The sequence below is a fragment of the Podarcis cretensis genome (assembly GCF_951804945.1).
Source record: "Podarcis cretensis genome assembly, chromosome: 4".
NCBI classification, from domain to species: domain Eukaryota; kingdom Metazoa; phylum Chordata; class Lepidosauria; order Squamata; family Lacertidae; genus Podarcis; species Podarcis cretensis.
Window position 1 is genome coordinate 61,827,271 of NC_137173.1, and position 23,390 is coordinate 61,850,660.

General features: G+C 41.0%; 1 protein-coding gene across 10 annotated transcripts in view; it reads left to right on the forward strand.

Annotated features, from left to right (window-relative positions):
• The window catches only part of DMD (dystrophin), a 1,027,161-nt gene that overhangs the window by 225,396 nt on the left and 778,375 nt on the right, over positions 1-23,390 (forward strand). For all 10 annotated transcript variants that reach the window (XM_079972189.1, XM_079972196.1, XM_079972191.1 and 7 more), the window contains exon 2: positions 3,495-3,556. In XM_079972189.1, the coding sequence (XP_079828315.1) occupies positions 3,495-3,556 (62 nt within the window). The remainder of the gene's footprint in view (positions 1-3,494; positions 3,557-23,390) is intronic.

Consider the following 23,390-nt stretch of genomic DNA (forward strand, 5'->3'; position numbering starts at 1 on the left):
TTGTCCAACGTCAGAAACATATCAGCGCTAAATCCCTTTCTGGACCAACCAACAATACCTCTGTCTTTCTTAGTTTTTATTTCAGTTTGTTTGCCCTCATCTGTTCAGGGTTTCATCAGCCTCTCTGGAATCAGAACAGGGAAACAAAAAGGTAGAGTTGAGTGATTTAAAACCACTGAGAGGTCCAAGAGAACCAGCAAGGTCCTGCCACTTAATGTCTTCTGGAGTAATCATCCAGCAGGGTGACAGAAGCTGTTTCTGTCACCCAAACCAGAAGCTTGATCAGTTAGCTCAGATTGCTACCAAGTATAATGAAATATTTTTATTGTTAGATTCTCACATTTTTTTATTATTTTTTATAAACAAATTGCAGGTACTCACATTGGGTGGTAATTGAAAGAAACCACATGTCTTATAGGACATGATAAAATGCAATTTATGTAATATTTTGCTGAAATATTACACAGGATGCTATATAAACTCCTATCAGTTGTCTTTCCACATTATGAAATTAAATTTGTAACCCTTGACATGTTTTCCTGATAGTAAATCTCAGAGTAGTGTTAAAATTGTGTGTGACTTTATTAATTGTTCATTATGCACTTAGGGCATTTTATACCCCATCTTTTTCTCTAAGGAGCTCATAGTGGCATACATGGTTCTTCCCCTTCCCATTTAATCCCTGCAAGAACCCTGTATGTTAGGCTGAAGGGCAGTGACTGACCAATTGGGGATTTGAACCCTGATCTTGTGGTTTTTGGTCCAATTCTCTAGGTACTACACTACACTGGCTGTAAGCTGATGGGTGACAGTAAATGTTTTAAAAAGCAGCAGGAAATAAAACACACAGAATATGCTTTTAAAGTAATTTTAACTAATAGGTTTAGCTGTACTATAAATTTAATTTGTACTTAGAGAATGCGTTTGGGGGAAAATTGGAGAGGAGTAACAGTGTAAAAGAAGTCTACTCATTTCTGTCTTTAATATGTGAATCCAAGGACTGAGATGGCACTAGATCTAATACAGAGCCTCAGTAATCACCTGAACAGAGAGTTCCATGAACACTGCATTAAAAATCAATCCATCAAAATAATTGAAGTCCCCCATTACTACTATCTCCCTTCCTTTTGCATGCTTGGCCATCTGTTCCAGGAAGGCATCATCTATGTCCTCCGTTTGGCTTGGGGATCTATAGTAAACTCCCACAATGAGGTCACTGTTATTCTTCTCTCCCTTAATTTTGACCCAAATGCTCTCACTTTGGCTTTGAGGTTCTAAATCTTGGATCTCTTCACAGGTATACACATCCCTGACATATAACGCCACTCCTCCTCCTTTCTTGTCTGGTCTGTTTCTCTGAAATAGATTGTATCCCTCCATTATTACATTCCAATCGTGGGACTTATCCCACCAGGTTTCAGTGATGCCTATTATGTCATATTTAGTTTGCTGTACCAAGAGCTCAAGCTCATCTTGTTTATTTCCCATGCTTTGCGCATTAGTGTACAGACATTGAAGTCCATTAATCATTCCCCCATGTCTCTTATTTAAGGATTTTTTCCTCCCACCACTAGGTCTGCGTGCTGTTTGCTCCACTTGGTCTATGACATTTGGATGATCATCTTCATCAATTGATAGACTCCTACCTTCAGGAGCACTGTCTCCCTCCCCCACATTAGTCAGTTTAAAGCCCTCCTGATGAGGTTTCTAAGATTTTTGGCAAAAACATTCCTCCCAACTGTTGTGAGGTGCAGCCCATCGCTTGCCAGAAGTCCATCTTCAAGAAACTGCAGTCCGTGATCTAAGAATCCAAACCATTCCTGTTTACACCATTTGCGAAGTCAGCTGTTCACTTCCACTATTTTTCCCTCTCTCCCTGGGCCACGTCGTTCAACTGGGAGGACAGATGAGATGACAATTTGTGCATTTAATTGCTTCAATTTCCTGCCCAGAGCCTCATAGTCTCTTTTGATCTTCTGGAGGCTATTGCTTGCAGTATCATTGGTTCCCACATGAACCAAGAGGAAGGGGTATTTGTCAGTGGGTTTTATGATTCCTTGGATCTTAGCCCTGGGGAGACAGCACACTTCCCGAGACATCTTGTCAGGCCCACAGATCACTGCTTCTGTTCCCCTCAGTAGGGAATCCCCTATCACCACTACACGCCTCCTCTTAGGTCTGGTCGGGGTTCTTCCGTGAGCTGTCCGTTCCAAGGTCGCCTGCACATTCCCTGAGGACTGACTTTGCTGCTCGTCTTCATATACCTGATCGACTGTAATGAGGGAGAGATCCTCAAATGGAGTCTGCTCTTTGTCTTCCATGCTAGGGGAGAGGACCTCAAAGCGATTGTGTATTTCTAAACAATCAGAGCGAACCCTGGGCCTCCTACTTTTTTGAGTCACGTTTCTCCATATAACTGGCTCCTGTGTTGGTGAACTAGCCTCCTTCTCAGGGGAGTCCCCTGTCTCCTCTTGGTGGAGACGGTGTGCTCTGTTGCTTCCAAGAAGAGCTCCAGCTCTCTAATTCTTTGGAGCGTAGCTACACGTTCCTCCAGTTGCTGGACTTTGTCTTCTAAGAGGGCAATCAACATGCAATTGCTGCAGGTAAAGCTGCCTGAAACCTTTGGCAAGATGGCAAACATTGCGCAGGAACTGCAGGCGACTGCAGCTGTTCCCTCACCCTCCATCTTGAGAACGTGTCGTTGGGGGTGACTACAGCGGTCCTCCATCATAAAAAGCATGAAGACAGGACAAATAACTCCCCTCCAAAAAAACCTAGGTCTCCCCCAACAAACGTTTGAGACTAGCTCCCCTAAATCTAAAAGATGGATCAAACTGCGCACGCCGCTAGGCGCGCGCCGCTGCCCTGCAAGCTCTGATAAGCTCCTCCCACAGCTAACTTTTAATAAAGTTGTAGCCAAAATTATGCCAAAAACCTTAAACAAAAATTATGTGTGATGTGTGAGTTATTGGGGTGGGGGTATTTGGGGACCTCAGCACGCAACATGTAGAAATCCTGCCCTTAAGGACTGCCTCTCCCAATATGAACTCATCTGGACTCTGTACTTGTCCTCTGAGCCCTTCTCTATGCCCGCCCTCACCAAGAGGTTAGGGGGTGGTTTTATTTTTATTAGCTAAGCCTGAGTTTTTGCAGAGAGTGGGAGATATATGTGCACTCGACCTTTCAAGCACTCAAAAGACACGCACCACCTAAAATGAAACAAAAACATGCTATTTCTGTGGCAAGACTAAGCCTGCACTGGAAAGCCTGCTGCTTTCAAACTGAATGTAGATGAAATGGTTTATCTGGAACACAATTGTTTTGTCAATTGCATTAGATAATAACTATATTAACTATCCCACACTTTTGAATTAGACTATAAAACAGTTTGTGTCCTTGTGCCCTGTTTATCATAAATAACATTTGTCACTAGCCAAAGACAAGCTAACCCTTTAGTCAGCAACATTAACAGAACTGTATTTTCTTTTTTACAGATGAAAGGGAAGATGTTCAAAAGAAAACATTCACAAAATGGGTAAATGCACAGTTTGCTAAGGTAAGAAAATCTCCCCTTTTGCATTCAGAATCAAATGTATGTGTTCATTTTAAGGGTAACTTTAAAAAAAAAGAAAAATATTAAAGATTTTCATTAGCTATAAAGAACATGCAATAGCTCTCTCTCTTTTTTATCAGATTATAAAGTATTTTGGTCACGTTCAATGTACAATGTAAGACAATAAGATTCCATAGGTAGGGGAAGAGGGTAGAGGGTGAGTGGTAAACTTACACACTATCTTGTTTTCTCAACTTGGTATGTATGTGGGGTTTTCATGTCGGTGTCAATTGTGTAGGTTTTCTGTATATTTGTTGGTTTATATTGGTGATGAGAGAAAATTGGGGGGGGGCAGGGTATGCTTGTTTGCCTTTAATTGCCTTTGAATAACCATAGGGAGATTTGTTTGTGTTTGCGGAAAGGGGGTATGGAATATTGGGTCAAGTTAGCCGTATTGAAGGGACGCAGGTGGCGCTGTGGGTTAAAGCCTCAGCGCCTAGGACTTGCCGATCGAAAGGTTGGCAGTTCGAATCCCTGCGGCGGGGTGCGCTCCCGCTGCTCGGTCCCAGCGCCTGCCAACCTAGCAGTTCGAAAGCACCTCCGGGTGCAAGTAGATAAATAGGGACCGCTTACCAGCGGGAAGGTAAACGGCGTTTCCGTGTGCGGCTCTGGCTCGCCAGAGCAGCGATGTCACGCTGGCCACGTGACCCGGAAGTGTCTCCGGACAGCGCTGGCCCCTGGCCTCTAGAGTGAGATGGGCACACAACCCCAGAGTCTGTCAAGACTGGCCCGTACGGGCAGGGGTACCTTTACCTTTACCTTTATAGCCGTATTGATCTGAATGCTGGTAGTAGATCCCTGCTATCATTGTCAGTTTGAGCTGTGTGTGTAATAAAAGGGAGTCAGTTAACTTTTCTAATAAGACCGTATTCCATACAATTTGGTACCAATGGTCCATGCTTACTCCAGACAAGTCTCTCCAGGGTCTAACTATGACATTTCTGGCCTCTGATAGTAGGTGGGTTATAAGCTCTTTATGGTGCAAGTGAGCATTATTGTCTTGGAAGATATTTAATAGGGCCAATTCTGGTGTGGGTTCCAATATCTGTTTAGTTATGTTACATAAATTTTGTAGGACTGCTATCCAAAAGTGTTGGATTTCCATTTTTGACCATCAGTGGTCTTTGACTACAAATTTATCGCAATTGGGATTTGATGGTAAAAAGGTAAAGGTAAAGGACCCCTGATAGTTAAGTCCAGTCACAAACGACTCTGGGCTTGCGGCACTCATCTTGCTTTATTGGCCGAGGGAGCCGACGTACAGCTTCCGGGTCATGTGGCCAGCATGACTAAGCTGCTTCTGGCACAACCAGAGCAGTGCACAGAAACACCGTTTACCTTCCCACTGGAGTGGTACCTATTTATCTACTTGCACTTTGATGTGCTTTCGAACTGCTAGGTTGGCAGGAGCAGGGACCGAGCAAAGGGAGCTCACCCCGTCACAGAGATTTGAACCGCTGACCTTCCGATCAGCACCCAAGGCTCAGTGGTTCTTTGACTAGGAATTTATCGCCATTGGGATTTGATGGTAGTGCATAGTTTTCCCCTGAAATTGCTTTGCTTTTTCCTCTTTTATAGTAATAGCTCGTACTGAAGATGATAATTTAGCAGTGCTGATGTGTGAACAGGCTTGTGATGGGATGGTCAACAATTTGTCATTATTGTCATCTTTGTTTACAGAAGAGTATGCATGAATATTATTTTTTAAATGAATAGCCTTGATTGCAGAATTGAGTCAGATATTGTTTCAGAAGTGTTTCTTGGTAAGATTGGCTTAAAGGGTCTGCTTTTATTGTAAACAGATGTTAAAATATATGATGTCACTGTGGTCATAGAAAAATAGAGAGTCTATTAATGAAGAGTAAAATAGTGGATGACTGAATTATTTGCAGTGAAAGAAAGCTATGTACAGACTGTAAGAAACTTTTTGATTTTGAAGTCATTATATTTGTCCCTAGAGAAAACAAGACTCATACATGGTTCATAGTGACTTCTCCGTTCCAGCAATAATGAAAATGCTATGTGAAATGTAGATTACAGCTGAGTTGAGAATTTTGCAAAACAAAATTTACAAAACAATTAAGAATCGTATTTTTGACATTTCTTGAGCTTGTAAAACTAGTACTGCTTTTAAAGGGACTTTTTAAAGGTTTTAGAAAGAGGCTTTGAAAGCTCACCTGCAGAATGCACCAGCATTTAATTGAAGGCTCAGGATTTAATAAAAACAAATCATTATTTCATGTAGAAGTATTAGGACTGCATTTTCATTACTGACAAATTAGTCTGGGCTCTGGTGGCAGTTGTCCCGTGCACTTAACTTTACGTGGTGAGTTAGGATCTTAGGAGCCAACTCCTAGAGGCTGAGGCATCTCCCCCCCCCATAAAATATTTGAGGGGACTGCCCCCCAAACTTGATAGACATTCTCATTCAGATGGTGTGTGTGCACTGCTTCATGTGATTAATTATGCAGGGTGGGGCCTACCTGCCTCCCCCCCAATATTTTATTCAAGTTGGCACTCCTGGCTAGGATGGGTAAAAAGTAGCTGTTGTAGAATGGCCTATATTTGATGTTTCAAATTGATTGATGCTGCTGTCATGGCAGTATCCTGACAGCAGAGGTCTGGGGGAAATGAAATTTCCCTTTTGGCTCCTTGGCTCCTTGTACTAACAGACTACTGCTGCTCATGACAGCTTCTCAGAGATTTCAGCGGTGCATTTTGAACAAAACCTGAAGCCTTGCAAGCCACATTTTCTTTTCCATTGCAGATATTTTCAGGAGAATTGAGATTTAATTAGACTAAGTTAAGGTTTTATGGTATTGATCCAGCTAAATAGCATCCTATTACTTAGGGTTTCTAATATCACATTTTTTTCACCAGTTACCCATGCTGAGTATTTATACATATCATCTTGGGAATATGCAAAGCCTTCAAATATTCAATGCGTTGGATAAATGTTGGTGATTTATGCATAGGTTTTCATTGGCCTAAGGCACAATATTGAGGGTGGCGATATTGGGCTGTGAGATGATGATACAGACTCTAGGCTGTGTATCAAAGGAAAGAAAGTGAATAGACTTGAAGACTTACGATGCAATAAATTGAACATGAGAATTTTAATTGTCTGCTGACTTTGGTAGGTAGAAACATTGTTAGGTAGACTTTGTTACAATAGAAACATTTCACTCTCCAAACATATTGGTTTTCCAGCTTGTCTTGAGAATTTCAGCATAGAGCAGAATAAAAGTAAAAATAAGTAAATAAATAGATAGTAAATTTGAAAATGTGGCACTATCATAAAATTGAGCAACTGGGTTTCAGAAACTGAGCTTTAGTAAAAACAGCAAAGTCTTGTGGCACCTTAAAGGCTATCAAATCTGTTACATATCAACTCTGCTGTTTCACAGCCTCCTTGCTTTATCTGGCTGAGATTGTGGCTGGTGTACACTGATGACACACAGCTCTATTTCTCCATAATGCATAAGTCCACAGTCACTGTGCATGATTCGATCTGTTGTTTGTGTGCAGTGTTGAACACTGTGGGGGCAATAAACTGAGTTTGAACACCAGGAAGATGGAGCCACCTTTGGTAGTTGATTCTTGTATCTGGGAGGTTGACTGTCCTGGATGGGAATGCAGTTCCTCTGAAAGACTAGATTTGTTTGTAGGTGCTCTTGAATGCATCTTTGTCATTGGAGGCAAAGGTAGTTAAGTGTTACAGACGCAAGTCCTTTATGCTGCCTTTTTGCACCAGTAAAAGACAACGGGTAGAAGGGTTGAAAAGTTTTATTCAAAGCTTCAGCAGAGAGACTCGGCAGGATCACTCCAAAAGACCGAGCCCTGGACTCCATAAAAATATGATTTTCCACTACACAGTGTCCTGATTGGTTACAAACACAACATGTGCCTAAGCGAGGTACATTTTCGATGGCTGCAGCCATATTTGGAGTTGTTCTTTGGTTATGTGCTAACAGTAACTGGTCTTGGGACTCAGGCAGGGTGTAGTGGGTGCAGCCGGCTGAGGCTGGTTTTGTGGTTGTGATTGTTAGAACATGGTTATGCCAACTCAGCAGACTGCATACATGGAATGCCCTTCCTAACACTAGGGCGTCCAGCTTCTCAGGTGCCTATCATAAGTGGTTAGAAGTACTGTTTACCAGCTGCAGCTGGTACACTAACCATGGCCATTCTTGTACAGGGTACCCTGGCTACAGTGATTCATTCATTGGTAATCTCAAAACTGGATAATTGGAATGCACTCTAGATAGGACTATGTCGATTGAAAAAACAGTACTGCCCAGCACTCATTATTCATGCCAGCTCAGGAAATATGGATGTTGTGATTTATATCAGCATGCTACTTTTTGTTTAGTAAATGGTATGATATAATAAATAACCTGCTACTGTTCTTTTGGGTTGTCAGAAATAATTTTAAAATAAATTATATAAAAAGCAGTATTCATGGTCACAGAAACATCCTAGCTAATTAACAGATGATGTGTATTTTGCATTTCTGCATTTCTTTTCCTTTAAGATATTCTGCTTGATTTTATCTATTATGTTATGTTGTTTTGCTTTGGACTGAGATTCTGTACATCCTGTAGATATGTATTTTACATGAGTTTGTGGTATAGAAATGAATACAAATTAATAATAGTGGGATGAAAGCCCTTTATCTTTGTTGTAGCTACAGGTGATAGAACTGAATTTCTTGATAAGTTGTAATCCCACCATTTCATGTGATAAATCTCCCTTTGAAGTTCTGTGTTTCCCCCCCAGAAATGGCTATTTAAATGACAGTCAGTGACACTGTGCTCTGAGAGGTTGAAATGTACTCCCACTGCTGTCTGAATATTGCCCTTTCTGATATGAAATTTGTGTCCGTTTATTATTTGGAGTAGAGATTGGCCTGTTTGTCCTATGCAGAATACAGAAAGGCATTGCTGGCTGGTGATAGTATGCGAATGGGACATCCCTGATGTAGTTGCCAAATTTATTAGGTCCTGTAATATTGTTGTATGAATTGATTTGGGCAGAGCAGCTTTCTTGCAGGGCCTGATGCCTGTTGCAGTGTCTCTGTTATGTGATCTGTTGCTGATGAATAGCTGTCTTTGTTAGGAGGTTGTCTATAAGCAAGGAAAGGCTTACCACCCACGGCATGTGAGAGTATGTATTGTGGATCCTTGATGATATGCTTAAAAGGGCAACATAACTGTGAGTAGCCATGTAGATGAAGCCACAAAAAGTGGCAACTTGGTAATTTGACTCAGTGTGTCTGTCCATCCATAATTAAATTGGCTCACCATTTGAAAGATTTCCCTATGTCTTCTGCCAATACCATGAATTCTTTAGAAGATATGTGAAACAACTGCAGTTGGATCCAGATAAAATACCGGTATGTCTTCCAATGGCGTACATAGGACAAAAAAGGCCAGCCTTCTCCCCAAAAGTCTTTCTGAATGGTCAGGGGACTGTGCTGAATGGTATGGACTGAATCCTGGGAAGCTTAAGAGAAAGAGGAATATAAAATCATTTGATAGAACCGCACATTTTGCTTTCCCAATACTATTCTGGTGCCTTGTGACAATAAACAAAGTTATATTTCAGTCAGATTGGGACTTGGTGATCTGTTACCAATCCCTCTTAGTAATTAAAGTGCAGTATAACATCCCTGTGGTATGCTATAACTCTGGGCACAAGTTCCTGAAATACCATGACTCTGTAGTGATGCATGTTCAAGTGTAAGTTCACATGTAATTTGATCAAGGCCATGTCTAGCTGGGTGACTCCTTATTTTATATCCTCCTAAGAAAATAGCATGCAAACTTAAAAAGTGAGAAGAATGTAGAAGGAAATGTGGTTAAGAAAAGGACACTTTATGTACGTAATTATTTATGCCGATCTTATGTGAAACTACATTGCAGGATTTAGGCTGCAATACTATACCCACTGAACACAAGAGTAAACATCATAGAATTGAATGGAACATTGAGTAGACATGTATAGGATTGATCTGTGAATGGTTCCTGACTCACAGAATTATCAAATAGTAAGCACATTCATTTGCAAAGAATAGGAATAAATTTATTTTTAGTGTCTTTCCAAGCTGGTTGCATACTTTTACTTAGCATGCACTCTCTCTCTCTCTCTCTCTCTCTCTCTCACACACACACACACACACACACACACCCCCCAAGACTAAAATTGGTATGAAGTTGCAGTTTTTAACAATGTAAAATCCCAATTTATTTTCAACCAGGGCATTAGGGAATAATTAGAAATCTGTAGTGATAATGAAGTAAATAGTAGAAGATATAGATATAATAGTGGGGAGAAAATTCTGCTTGCAAAGAAAAGCTATAACCGGATTTTCTAAATTGTATTATCCATTGTGACTAATACTCTGCAGTCACATTAGACATGCCATCCTGTTTAGTTTCATGGCACTGGAATTAGTAAAGAAGAAAGTGTCAAATATTTGAAATTTAAAGCTAGAGGTGGCAGATGAGCTAGAAAACAGTATTCAGAAAAAAAGACTCCCATTGAACATAAAGTTGTTGCCAAGCCACACGTACTGTCATGTTTGATGGATGATGGCTGAGGGGGAGAAAATCTAGAAAATTTAAGTGATTCAGATGCATGTTCCCCAATTCCAGGAAAAGCTGTCCAACTGTTTTTCTGATATTGTTGAACAGGAGGCTTGATGGAAAAATATATGCTTGAGTCTCATTGTCAACATGATTCAGAAAGTAAAAATGATAATAGGCCAACACCCAAATGACTGATTTTTAACTCTTTTTCTGCTTATTTGATGTATCCATTTACATTTTCCCAATCTTCCCAATCACTTGGAATGTTTAATTAACAAACTGTCAGTTTTATGCCTTACAAAGGACAGAAGATTTTCTTCCCCAGTATTTTGGGGAAATTACACACAAACCTTATAGCGGAAAAATACGGACTCTCCTAATTTATATCATGCCTTAAATCCAAAGGTATGGTTTCATTTAAAGAATGCTGCCTCCTAGCTTTATGAATAATTAGTGACCAGAGGGGCTCATGTGGTGGAAATGTGCATTGGTAAGGGATTTTTGGCTCTTGAGTTATTTTTCCACCATAGTGGAAATAATATGGGGGGGGTGGTGGAATAAGATCTGGATTGCTTTCACTTTTCTGTCAGCAGGTTCTACATGAAGATCTCATATTGTCTCTGTTTGTGGTGGCCATAATAGAAATTGCACTGTTTTGAAAAGCTAAGTAAGGTTTATCTATGAATAGTTTAATAGAGTTTGGAAAATTTCTCTGGCTAAAAAGTGACACAACCGTTGGACTGGCTAAGGCTAGAGAGAGTGATAGAGAGCAGGCTACATTTCTGGGGAAATAGTATTCGCTAATAAAATTAAAGCTAATTGGGGTGGTCCCTAGCCTCCAGAGGTGATTTGGGAGGGACTCTCTTATTTAATGGCAGCTGGAACTTCGATCCTGTAAAAGTTGCAATGAAGCTTTTTCATATTTGTTTTACTGTGATATGATAATGAGGGACTGGCTGCATACATACCATACATGACTTGCCCCAGAGCATCCTGGGAACTGCTGTTAAGCATTCTGGGAATTGCAGCTCTGTGAAAGGCAGGGCTGTCTTTAGCAGATGCGGTGCCAGGGTGCAAATATCCACCCAGCGCCCCCAGATTACCTTGGATAGTGTTGGGGTGGCCGTAGCTGCGCACTGCCAGCCATCCGGGGGGGCACAACTCTCCCCCATGCCGCTTCAGGAGAGCAATCCTCGCAGAGGCTTGGGAGTGAAGTTGCACCTTTCCCAAACCTCCTCGGGAGGAGAGTGATCGCTGCAGAGGCTTGGGAGGAAAACTGAGTGCCCGCCAGCCATATAATTGGCAGGGCGCAGCTGGCAGGCGTGCAGGGAAAGGGGAGGCCGCCGGCAAAGCTGCATAGCTCCCCCACTTGCTGGGGCGCCCCTGAGAGGCCGGCGCCCTGGCACAACGCTCGGGAAAGACGGCTCGGGTGAAAGATACACTATAGTTCCCAGGATTAAGGGAGAGGTCATGCATTTTTAAGGTGTGGTGAACATGCAGCCACTCACTCTGTAATCCAAGGTTTGATTATTAATCTTGTGTTACATTTGGAAAAAAATATATAGAAGAAGGGAACAGCAAGTGGTGTGGTGTTCGTTTTTTTGGAGGGGGTGAATTAACCTAGTCTAAATCTTGCAGTTTATTAAGAGGGACCTCTACTCACCAGTCCTCAACTGGAGTATATTTGGGAGGAATGTGAGGAATGGGGATTATAGCAGGGACTTCTGATATTTGGGCTGAAGATAGGCAGCTGAGATTCATTTAGTTGTTCATCTTTTTCTCATCCCGCCCACCCCCCACCCAAAAGCATAAAGCCTACATAGATTCCCCTCTGTCTTTCGTTTTAAGACACATTTTTATCTTCAATAGATTGAATATGTGTCCTCTCTCCAAACCACAGTGATTTATAAATAACTTGAAGGAACAAAAGAAATGAGCTTAATATAGTACTGGGATATTGGTTTCAGTGGTGCATATGTCTGGCTTGCCGATTTGTAAACATTGACATATTTGCATGATTGTTGCTGGCAGAAGATATCATTGTCACTGTGATTAGAACTCATTGTTGCTAAATCCAGCCATCTTCAAAACATTTGAAGCAAGAGAGAACTTTAAGAAATTATACACAGGCAATTCATCTCCTGGTAGATTTATCTTCCATATATGGATAAAAGAAAGAGCATGTTTTAAAATACAAATTGTTCGAAATGCTTGCAAAGGCGATAACAAGCACAGTGTTACACACCAGCTCAATCTCTGTCGAGTGACTGCAAATGATTCCGGGTCTGCAGACGGGCTCACCTAGAGTTAGTGTTTCCTTTGGGAATGAGGCACAATGGAGACTACAGTGTCTTTATGATATATGGTTTCTTAACACATATATGCAACCTGCAGCTTTCAGTGGAGGGGCTCACAGCAAAAGAACCCCAAAACCCTATTCCATAGCAGCAGCAACCATAAGCCCAGCACTAGCCTTTCTCTGCAGCCTAACTTGCACTGCAGGACACAACCCAGTTTCAGGGTTCTTCTCTGCTTAACTACAACTCCATTCCTCCACCTCTAACCTAACGTCTGGTCTCTTTTATAACCCAGGGGAAGATCCCTCCTTTGATGTTCATCCCCCTAGAAAGAAATCTGTCTCACTTCACTAACATTTGTTGATTTGGCTAAAATTACTGTGTCTAATTGGGATGCGGGTGGTGCTGTGGGTTAAACCACAGAGCCTAGGGCTTGCTGATCAGAAGGTCGGCAGTTCGAATCCCTGCGACGGGGTGAGCTCCCATTGCTCGGTCCCTGCTCCTGCCAACCTAGCAGTTTGAAAGCACGTCACAGTGCAAGTAGATAAATAGGTACCGCTCCAGTGGGAAGGTAAACGGCGTTTTCATGCGCTGCTCTGGTTCGCCAGAAGCGGTTTAGTCATGCTGGCCACATGACCCGGAAGCTGTACGCCGGCTCCCTCGACCAATAAAGCGAGATGAGCGCCACAACCCCAGAGTCGGTCACGACTGGACCTAATGGTCAGGGGTCCCTTTACCTTTACCTTTACTGTGTCTAATACATTAACCAGTGTGTGCCTAGTTTAATTATTTCTTCACACAAACTAATTCCAAGGGATTAACAGCTGCTAATCTACATCTTAAATACACATGAGTCTGCCTATTACTGGTCATAACAAAGCAGTTCATACTGGTGCGCTTGACATCGATAACAGGAAAGGCCCTAGAATAGATAATTCAATAGTCAGTCTGTGAGCACTTACAGAAGAAATGTTTCTCAAAAATAACTCATGCCAGACAAATCTCATTTCTTTTTTTTCTTTTTTTTGACGGAGCTTGGTGGATTAGATGACACCAAACTGAGAGCTGTAGCTAATGCCGCAGAAGACAGAATCAAAATGCAAAGTGACCTTAACAGATTGGAGCCCTGGGCCCAAATAACCACATGATTTCAATAGGGATAAATGTAAGGTTCTGCGCTTGAGTAGGAAGAACCAGCTGCATAAATTTAAGATGGGGAGCACCTGCCTTACTAGTACATGTGAAAAGGATCTAGGGGCTTAGTGAACCACAAGCTTAACATGAGTCAACAGTGTGATGTAGCAGCAAAAAAAAGCTAATGCCATTCTAGGCTGCATCAACAGAAGAACAGTGTCCAGATCAAGGAAAGTAATAGTACCACTCTGTTCTGCCTTGATCAGACCACACCTAGAATACTGCGTCCAATTCTGGGCACCACAATTAAAGAAGGATGTTGGCAAACTGGAACGTGTGCAAAGGAGGGCAGCCAAGATGTTTAGCTTGGAAAAGAGGAGATATAACAGAAGAGGAGATATGAAATTTGAAGTTAGTTCATAAATACATTAGTATTTAGCAGCTTTGTCTGAGTTTCTCTGCATATAACTTTGCATATCCTCAGTGTGCAATTTTCATTATTACTAGCCCAAATATTGTATTTTTCCTAAGTAGCTAGTTCACTTGTATCTTTATACCAGTTAGCTATTTTTAGCTCTTTACTTGTGTTCATCTTCTGGAGAATTAGTGTTTAAGCCATTAAACTCCTCATTAATTCCCCCCCCCCACTTTATTGATGTGCCTATTTTAAGTATCCTAGGACAAAGAATAACTTGGATCATTGGGTAACGCTTTTTTAAAAAAAATCATCTTAATTTATTTTATTAGTTTTTGTTGGAGGAATAACACAAACTACTTTCTATTTTTAAACTGTTTAATTTCCATCTAAAATTGAACCTGGCTAGTCCTAAGTATTTAAAATTAGTTTCAGGTGAAATCCAGTATAAACTGTGATCATTCTAGTTTTCCTTTCTCCCCAATAAAGAAATTGGTGGGTGGAACGCCCCCATTCAAAGGTAATTCATTAATAACTACTTCGTTTGTAAAAGTTACTTCATCCCTACTTCCCTCGTCATCCTAACCTGAAATTGCAAGGAGGGAGATCAAGAGTATTGTACAAGTCATGTTTTCTGTTTGTGGTTTTAGAAGGACCTCATCTTCCAGTTCACAGATCTAGGTTGGATCTAGACTAGGGTAATGACACACAAGTCACATGGAAATGAAAAAAGGTAGTCATGACCAACTCAGTCCTTATTAATTTCAGTGGGAACCAAGTGCAAATAACTTATTATAGATCCAACCTGATTCTCTGTTCTATTCCTTCTTATAACGCCATGGTAAGAGTAATGCCAAATTAGCAGATCTGTACATGGAGCACCCTATCTAAATGGGGGCAGTGGTGGATAACCTGTTGCCTTCCAGATACTGTTGAACTCAAACTCCCAATCAGTCTCAGCCAGCAATGATCAAGGATAATGGCAGCTGTGCTCCAGCAACATCTGGAGGGCAACAGGTTCCCCAACCATGACAAAAGGTGTGTGTGTGTTCTTTTTACTCTCTAATAATCCTGTATTCTAGATTTAGTAGGAATTATTTCCCTAACCTATGACAGAGCACTAAAATGTTTCTCATCTTATTGAAACAGTTGCTTCCCTCAAAATTCCTCCGTGGTTTTCTTTTAGGAGAAACTGCATTTTTTTGTTCAGATTTTGATCTGGGCAATAGCAGCTGACACCCATGGAAACAACAGGTCCCTACCCTCTCTGCTGCAAGAAATTTCCCTAGTCTTATATAAACTATTCTGTCTTCTCTTGAAATTCCTATGATGTTTCCCTGAAGAAGGAAACTCCAAATTTGCTTCACCTTTTGCTTCAGGCAATATTTCAGTGGCAGGCTGACATAGCATTCCCTTATTGCTAAGTGGAACTGATAGAAGCAAGCAAATGAGGAAAAGCTCAAGCCTTCAGTCTTAAAAGAAACCATTACAGGTGGGTAAGATGAGAAAAGACACAATTGTCTTCTAGTCCTTCCATATCACTCTTGGATAAACCAGAAAAGGTGAAGAACTCTGTGGCTCATCTACATACTTTCCCAAGTTTCTTTCATCTCGCTAGTTTAGATAGAATCATAAAATTGTATTGTCTTCTAGTCCAACCCCCTGCAGTGCAGGAATCTCAATTAAAATGAGCATCCAACCTCTGCATAAAAACCTAATGGAAGGAAAGGCCAAATACTGGCCTTGATTTGACTAGAATAAAACCAGTAATGCATTAGGAGCAAAAATAAAAACTTAAAGTAGGCAGTCATTTTATTATATATGTAATTCATTTGTTTTGCTTCATGGCACTTGTGTTAAAATCTGTACTGATTTTTTTAATGCACATTATTGCATGGCGTCTCTATGGCTGCATCTGTGAATGTCTCTTCTTTTTTTGACGTTATACATATTCAGTGTTTTGCGTAATTGCATCTTGCCTGTTTGCCTCTTGCTTCTTGTCACAAATATTAGCAGGTGGAATATTGACACCAATTACTGGGTGCACAGATTTTGAGTCATTGGAAGCTCATTGAACAAGCTAAAAAACAAGTGATTTTAGAGAATGTCCCATCAATAAATGCAAAGAATAGCTCTGTACCATTGATTTATTACAATGAAACTATACCAATTCATACTCAAATCTATAGCAATTTGCATATTCTCTTTGGAACATCTTAAAATATTCTTTAAAAGTAGGTATTGAGCTTTAAAGCACCTGCACTTAAAACGTTAATCAGAGGCATTTTATTCTTTTTATATGTAAAAAAAGATTCACATAATTTGATATTTAATATCTTTTTATCTTCAAATTTCAATACAACTCACTTTATTATTTCTATTCATGTCTTTCATCTTTTAAAGCATGGGTCACATTTTTTTGATGTTGAGAGGACAAAAATGTAAGACTGGAGGAAACAAGATAAAAATGCATGGAGGTTTGGCACTGTGTTTCCTGCACATCTTTGGATATGTTCACATTACCACCTTAGAGCACAGTAAAGTTGGGCTTTTTCGGTGCATTTCACATCTCTTTCCCTCATAGCTGTTCACACCAGCATGGCTTCATTTGTGTCAGATTTATTTCAGTATACACACCAGGGGATGTTGACAGGGGACATGTCTTTAGTGTGCTCACAGCTTGGTTGGAGATAAATTAAGAGTGGCTTAAGGATTCCAGTTAGTGTGAAGCTGGTTTGAGAAACAACACATCAAACAGTTGCATTTTACAGCAAAGTGCAGGATACACTTCTGAAACAAATGTTGAAGAGCCAAAATAATCCTCTTGGGCATCTCCTTCCCAACTGCAAAACAAAAAAACACAGGTGTAGATATGTGAAATATTTCTATTACATTCCAGTGGAAGAGGAGCCCCCATCAGAGTTCAAAGCATTCTCAGAGTTAAGCAGCAGCATTGCATTGAAGATAGGTTGTTAAATCTTTTTGCGTATACCATTTAGTCCTCCTTAAAATGCTTGCCTCCCCTCTAGCAATGAACAGACCACACCCTGTTAAGTAAGTTTAAAACAGTTTACTTACTAAATCCAATGGTCTGGTTCATGCATTATTCCATGCAGCAGCAAGAAGAACACAAGTAGGTGCAAAAAAAAGCATATAGTTCCATACCTGCAGTCTGAAGTTGAAGCAAGTTCAGACACGTTCATCTTGGTGGATTACATGGTAAGAAGAGAATAAGGAAAGGAAATAGAAACAGCTTCACTTCCTCCCTCATGGAGAAGAGAGGGCATGTCCAAGCTGAGCCTAGGCATGGATCACGTTCGCAACCCGAGCGTCCACTGTATGATTTATATTGTAAGCCAATAGTTTATGCGCTAATAATAATAATAATAATAATTTTGCTATGTATACCCCGCCCATCTGGCTGGGTTTCCCCAGCTACTCTGGACGGCTTACAGCATATTTAAAAAAATTGTAAAACATCAGACTTAAAAAAAATCCTGATACAGGGCTGCCTTCAGATGTCTTCCAAAAGTCAGATAGTTGTTTATTTCCTTGACATCTGATGGGAAGTAGTTCCACCGGGTGGGCGCCACTACCAAGAAGGCCCTCTGCCTGGTTCCCTGTAACCTCACTTCTTGTAGTGAGGGAACCGTCAGAAGGCCCTTGGAGCTAGACCTCAGTGTCCGGGCTGAACAATGGGGGTGGAGACGCTCCTTCAGGTATACAGTACCGAGGCCATTTAGGGTTTTAAAGGTCAGCACCAACACTTTTAATTGAGCCCTGAAACGTACTGGGAGCCAATGTAGGTAGGTCTTTTAGGACCGGTGTTGTATGGTCTAGACCAGTGTTTCTCAACCTTGTGCCTCCAGCTGTTTTTGGACTACAATTCCCATCATCCCTTGCCACTGGTCTTGCTAGTCAGGGATGATGGGAGTTGTAGTTCAAAAACAGCTGGAGGCCCAAGGTTGGGAAACACTGGTCTAGACAACCACTCCCAGTCATCAGTCTAGCTCCCACATTCTGGATTAGTTGTAGTTCACCTTCAAAGGTGACCGTGTAGAGGGCATTGCAGTACTCCAAGTGGGAGATAACTAGAGCATGCACCATTCTGATAAGACAGTCCACAGGCAGGTAGGGCCTCAGCCTGCGTACCAGATGGAGCTGGTAAACAGCTGCCCTGGACACAGAGTTGACCTGCATCTCCATGGACAGCTGTGAGTCCAAAATGACTCCGAGGCTGCGCACCTGCTCCTTCAGGGACACAATTACCCCATTCAGGACTAGGGAGTTCCCCACACTGGCCCGCCCCCTGTTCCCCCCAAAACAGTACTTCTGTCTTGTCAGGATTCAACCTCAATCCATTAGCTGCCATCCATCCTCTAACCACCTCCAGACACTCACACAGGACATTTACTGCCTTCACTGGTTCTGATTTAAAAGAGATATGAATGTGATTTATTCATATACTATAATATTCTATGGATTAGTTGGTGGTAATTATTTTCTGCTGCATTGTGAACCTTTCATGTGCTCTTGTAGCAAAATGTATGAAGTGTTATATCTACATGATATAAAACGTTATTTAGGTATAAATTATATCCGAAGATCTAGAAGATATTCTGTTTACCACAAAAACAAATGATTACTTCAGGGGACTGAAAATGCTCTATATGTATAAGTAGGCTAGCTTAAGAGTCATCGACTCATCAGATGCAGACGCCAAATTTGGAACATTTTTGTGTCACTGATTGACTTATTAAAAAACAAACCTTGGAAACTCAACTAATCAGCCATCTAATGTGTATATCTAATGCACAAAGTTCATGTTGGTGGTTATTTAGAAAATCATATAAATTCATGATAACATATACTTAGAAAACAGTCTACAAAAGGTATATTGTTCTAGTAGGTACTGTATATCACTGTCATGAAATAGTTGTTAGCCAAGAGAAGTATTGACCCTTTTTAATCCAGATCACATCAATCAGATGAAGAAATGTATTCAGCCTATGCCGGTAAGATACACACTTTGTCATATTATGGCTCTGGTTGCTTTGGTCAGTGGTTTCTTTCACTGATAGTGGAAAATAAAACAGCCAATAAAAAATGTTTTTTAAACTTTCCCTTTTAAAATGGAGGGATTTATCCTGGCTGTAAGGGAAGAACCCTTCACTGAGGAATGACACAGCAACAGTGACAAAGGCAAATCCACATACCTTGTACAGTGGTATCTCGGGTTACATACGCTTCAGGTTACAGACTCTGCTAACCCAGAAATATTACCTTTGGTTAAGAATTTTGCTTCAAGATGAGAACAGAAATCGTGCAGCGGCGGCGCAGCAGCAGCAAAAGGAGGCCCCATTAGCTAAAGTGGTGCTTCAGGTTAAGAACAGTTTCAGGTTAAGAACAGACCTCCAGAATGAATTACCGTATTTTTCGCTCTATAACACGCACCTGACCATAACACGCACATAGTTTTTAGAGGAGGAAAACAAGGAAAAAAATATTCTAAACGAAACAGTGGATGTATGATTTTTGTGGTTCATGCTGTGGCCACAGACATGTGATCTGACAGTGAGTTTGGAGTAGCCCAATGCAAAAATCCTGAGGATCCATGTGGATCCGTGCTTTGTAACCACGTTTTTGCACCACTGCGGCCCCAGGCAACAGTGGGTGTGTAATTTTTTTGGTGCAAGATGTAGCCATGGCCATGCTATGTGATCTGATGGTGAATTTGGGGTGACCCAGTGCAAAAATCCTGAGGATCCATGTGGATCCGTGCTTTGTAACCACGCGTGGGGTGGGTGGAGAAGGATGCTGCTAATAATGCAGAAGAGGGGTTTAAGGGGAGAAGAAGCACGCGTGGGGTGGGTGGAGAAGGATGCTGCTAATAATGAAGAAGAGGGGTATAAGGGGAGAAGGCTCCTCTCCTCTCCCACTTTGCTCCTTTAAAGCAAGCAGGCTCTGCTTTTCTCCCTCCTCCCCGCTCACCCCCTGCTTAGCGAGCTGAAAAACTTTGCTGCTGTGTAGCGAGCTGAGTGGGGAGGAGAGAGGGACAGAGAGCCTGCTTGCTTTAAAGGAACCAACCGGACAGTTTTTTTGCATTGAAAAGCAATTGAGCTGAATGTTTAGATAGCCTTTCATAAGTGTCCTTCATTACAGGCTTTTAAGTGCTAAGGGGTTCATGGAATAAACAGCCCAAGCACCAAATCTGTTATTGAAATCCAATCTGTTTTAATATATATGCATCTGTGGTCTTAAAAGTGGCATTACTACAGCAGATGGCAAGCTCAGGGTCACAAGTTGATACCATGTTCATTGTGAATAAATGCCTTATAATGCAAACTGAGAAAACAACTCCCAAGTATAATAGTTGCTATATATAAATTAGCTGTTGCTACCCCATAAAGGATTTTGAAATCTTTTTTAGATAGCTTCTTGAATGCATCCATCAGCAAGGCAAATAGAATGTTACCACCTGCCAGAAACAGGATAGCAAATAATTTAGACAATATTAATATCACATCATTAATGCATTTATAACTGATGGAGGGTGAATATGCTTTGTACATAGAGAGGCTTGAAATAAATTTCAGAATAATTAGTCAGATGTTGACACATAAAACTCCAGAGCCTATCCTAGGAAATAATGTATGCTTGACAAACTTAAACTCTGGAATTTTTAGCCATTGGTGTAGCAGCAGTGGCCAACTATATAACAGAGAAGTAAAAAAAGAACCACCAAGGACACATGTATGATAGGAATAAGAGGGGCTATTAACTAAGATTGTCAGCCATAAATATTCACACTCAAGGCAAACAAGATTGTCAGACCATGAATATTCATGTTTAAAGCTCACTAAATCCTTGACTGCCAGAAGCTGTCAGAAGAGAAAACAGAATAATTAAATACTGCAGTTTACTATTTTACCGTGTGCAGTGTGGATCAAGGCACTGTTATAAGAGCAGTTACTGGAATGGGATGACCATGCCAAGTAATTTTTGTTTCCTTTTAATGCTCTGTTTGTCAAGATATTGACACAGCCAGAAGGTACCTTTGCTTACAGAAGAACACAGAGAAGCCTCTGCATGTGTGGAGTTTCATTGAATCAGAGAATTGTAGAGTTGGAAGGGGTTCCTAAGGGTCATCTAGTCCAACCCCCTGAAATGCGGGGATCTTTTCCCGAGTTTGGGACTCGAACCCACAACCCTGAGATTAAAAGCTTCATGCTCAGCCAGGATTCATGAGCTGGATTTCTGCCATGAATATGCTTTCAGGTAACTGAAATGTAGGCTGCAGCTCTAGGGTTTTTATACTTAATCTCTACAGGTACCGTACATCCATTGACTGTGTTCAGTGGAAGCAATATGGAGCTGCTCAGACAGGTGACATATTTTCACTGATGAGATAAACCTGATACAAATGAAGCTGGGGTACATGGTGACTGCTTTAAACATACTCATGTGATGTTGTGAATTGGCCACAGACAATCAAACTGTCTTGCAGGCCACTGCAAAATCTTCTAAAGTGTGAGGGCAGACAGCCTCTCTTGGCATGCCATTCACAAATGGCTGGGACCATCACATGACTACATTCAAAATACCTGTCATGTCCCTGTTGTTTGCCTACAGGGCTGGCTCTTGCAAGGCAGATAATAAAGCTGAGACATCTTCCAGTACAGTGGTACCTTGGGTTACATACGCTTCAGGTTACAGACTCCGCTAACCCAGAAATATTACCTCGGGTTAAGAACTTCGCTTCAGGATGAGAACAGAAATTGTGCTTTGGTGGTGCAGCGGCAGCAGGAGGCCCCATTAGCTAAAGTGGTGCTTCAGGTTAAGAACAGTTTCAGGTTAAGAACAGACCTCTGGAACGAATTAAGTACTTAACCCTATGTACCACTGTCCTACAGATGTCCCTGGTTTTCTTCTGAAGATCTGTCTTACTTACAATATCCCGTGGCAAAATCTGACCCCTGCCTCGCCTGTTTCCCTAGTGTGAACTGCAGTGCAGGTAGAAAATGTGTGAGGAAGATATTACCTTTGGAACTCTGGCCAAGACTACAAATAATTCTAATGATTATTAACTAGTATTATTGCTTGCCAGTTTTTCAGCTGGGGGAGAAGAGACCCAGATCCTATATGGTCTCTGGCAGTGGTACTAGCCTTTATTTAGTGTTTCATAATATATTCAGAATATATCTGCTTGCTTAGGTGGGTTTTCTGCAGTATTCTCTTGTGTGCATGTATGTATTCTGTAAGAAATGATTCAGTGCAGTAGTTTTCCCAAATGGATGGGAAAGGATTTTTCTTTTTCTTTTTTGTATTGGATTCTCTGGCTGATAAGAGCTTAACAGTGGTGATATTTGCCTCACTTGTTGATTACTGCTCTTGGAATTTTGACTTAGGTTTTGTTCTGAATTTGTCCTTGAGACATGCCTCTGGCAGCTGTGGGAGACTAGACAGTTCCTTATCTGTTTGTCTTGAGAGCTGCTCTTGCAAATTGTGTGGGATAAAAAGAGAATAATGTAATGGACCCAGTATTTTCAAGCCTTCATGAATCTGTTTGTGAATCAAATGTCTTGAAACATGCCTTAGGCAATTATACTCTTTGAATATGCCATGTTGAACCAGTGCCATTTGCTTCATAAAGGCTCGCATTTTTCACTTTTTCGTGGGCAATGGGATTGGAATGAGCTTTTAAAAGGGAACCTTTTAACTTTTTCTGCCACACAAATTTTAAAAGGTCATGTATAAACTTTACTTGCAATAATGCATTTTTAAAAATCTCTGCAAAAAGCTTGAGAAGTTGCCACAGATTAGCACAGAATTATATAGTCCTTTGATTTTTTTTCTGGATAAGAATAAGGAGTGTTTATGCCTGAGAGGGGGGAAAATTTGTGCATCATGCAGAACCCTTTTTTTTTTAAAAAAAATATACTCCTAGTGTAATATGTTGAAAAGCTCTGCAAACCTTATTTTATTTCTTTAGCAAGAAATAAATAAAATGGCCCAGAATTCTTCTAATTTCACTATATGTTAAACGACACTGCACTTACCAGGGAGCATATATAGGATATATATGATGCAGCAGACTAAATGCTGTAAATTGCACTTTCCTGCCCGTAGAGATATTGGGCATCGTAAAGGAAGATTCTACTTACTGGTTTAGGACTGGATCCAGAGTTCCTGTCTGCTCATGGAATACTCCTTATAGAGGTGGTTCTCCTTTCCCCTTCATACCCCTGTGCCCAGTGCTATTTTTCTAGAAAAAGAAGTGCTGAAACTTACCATGAACGCCTCCCTTTTTCTCTTACAATGGCAATGGCAGCCACCTGAGA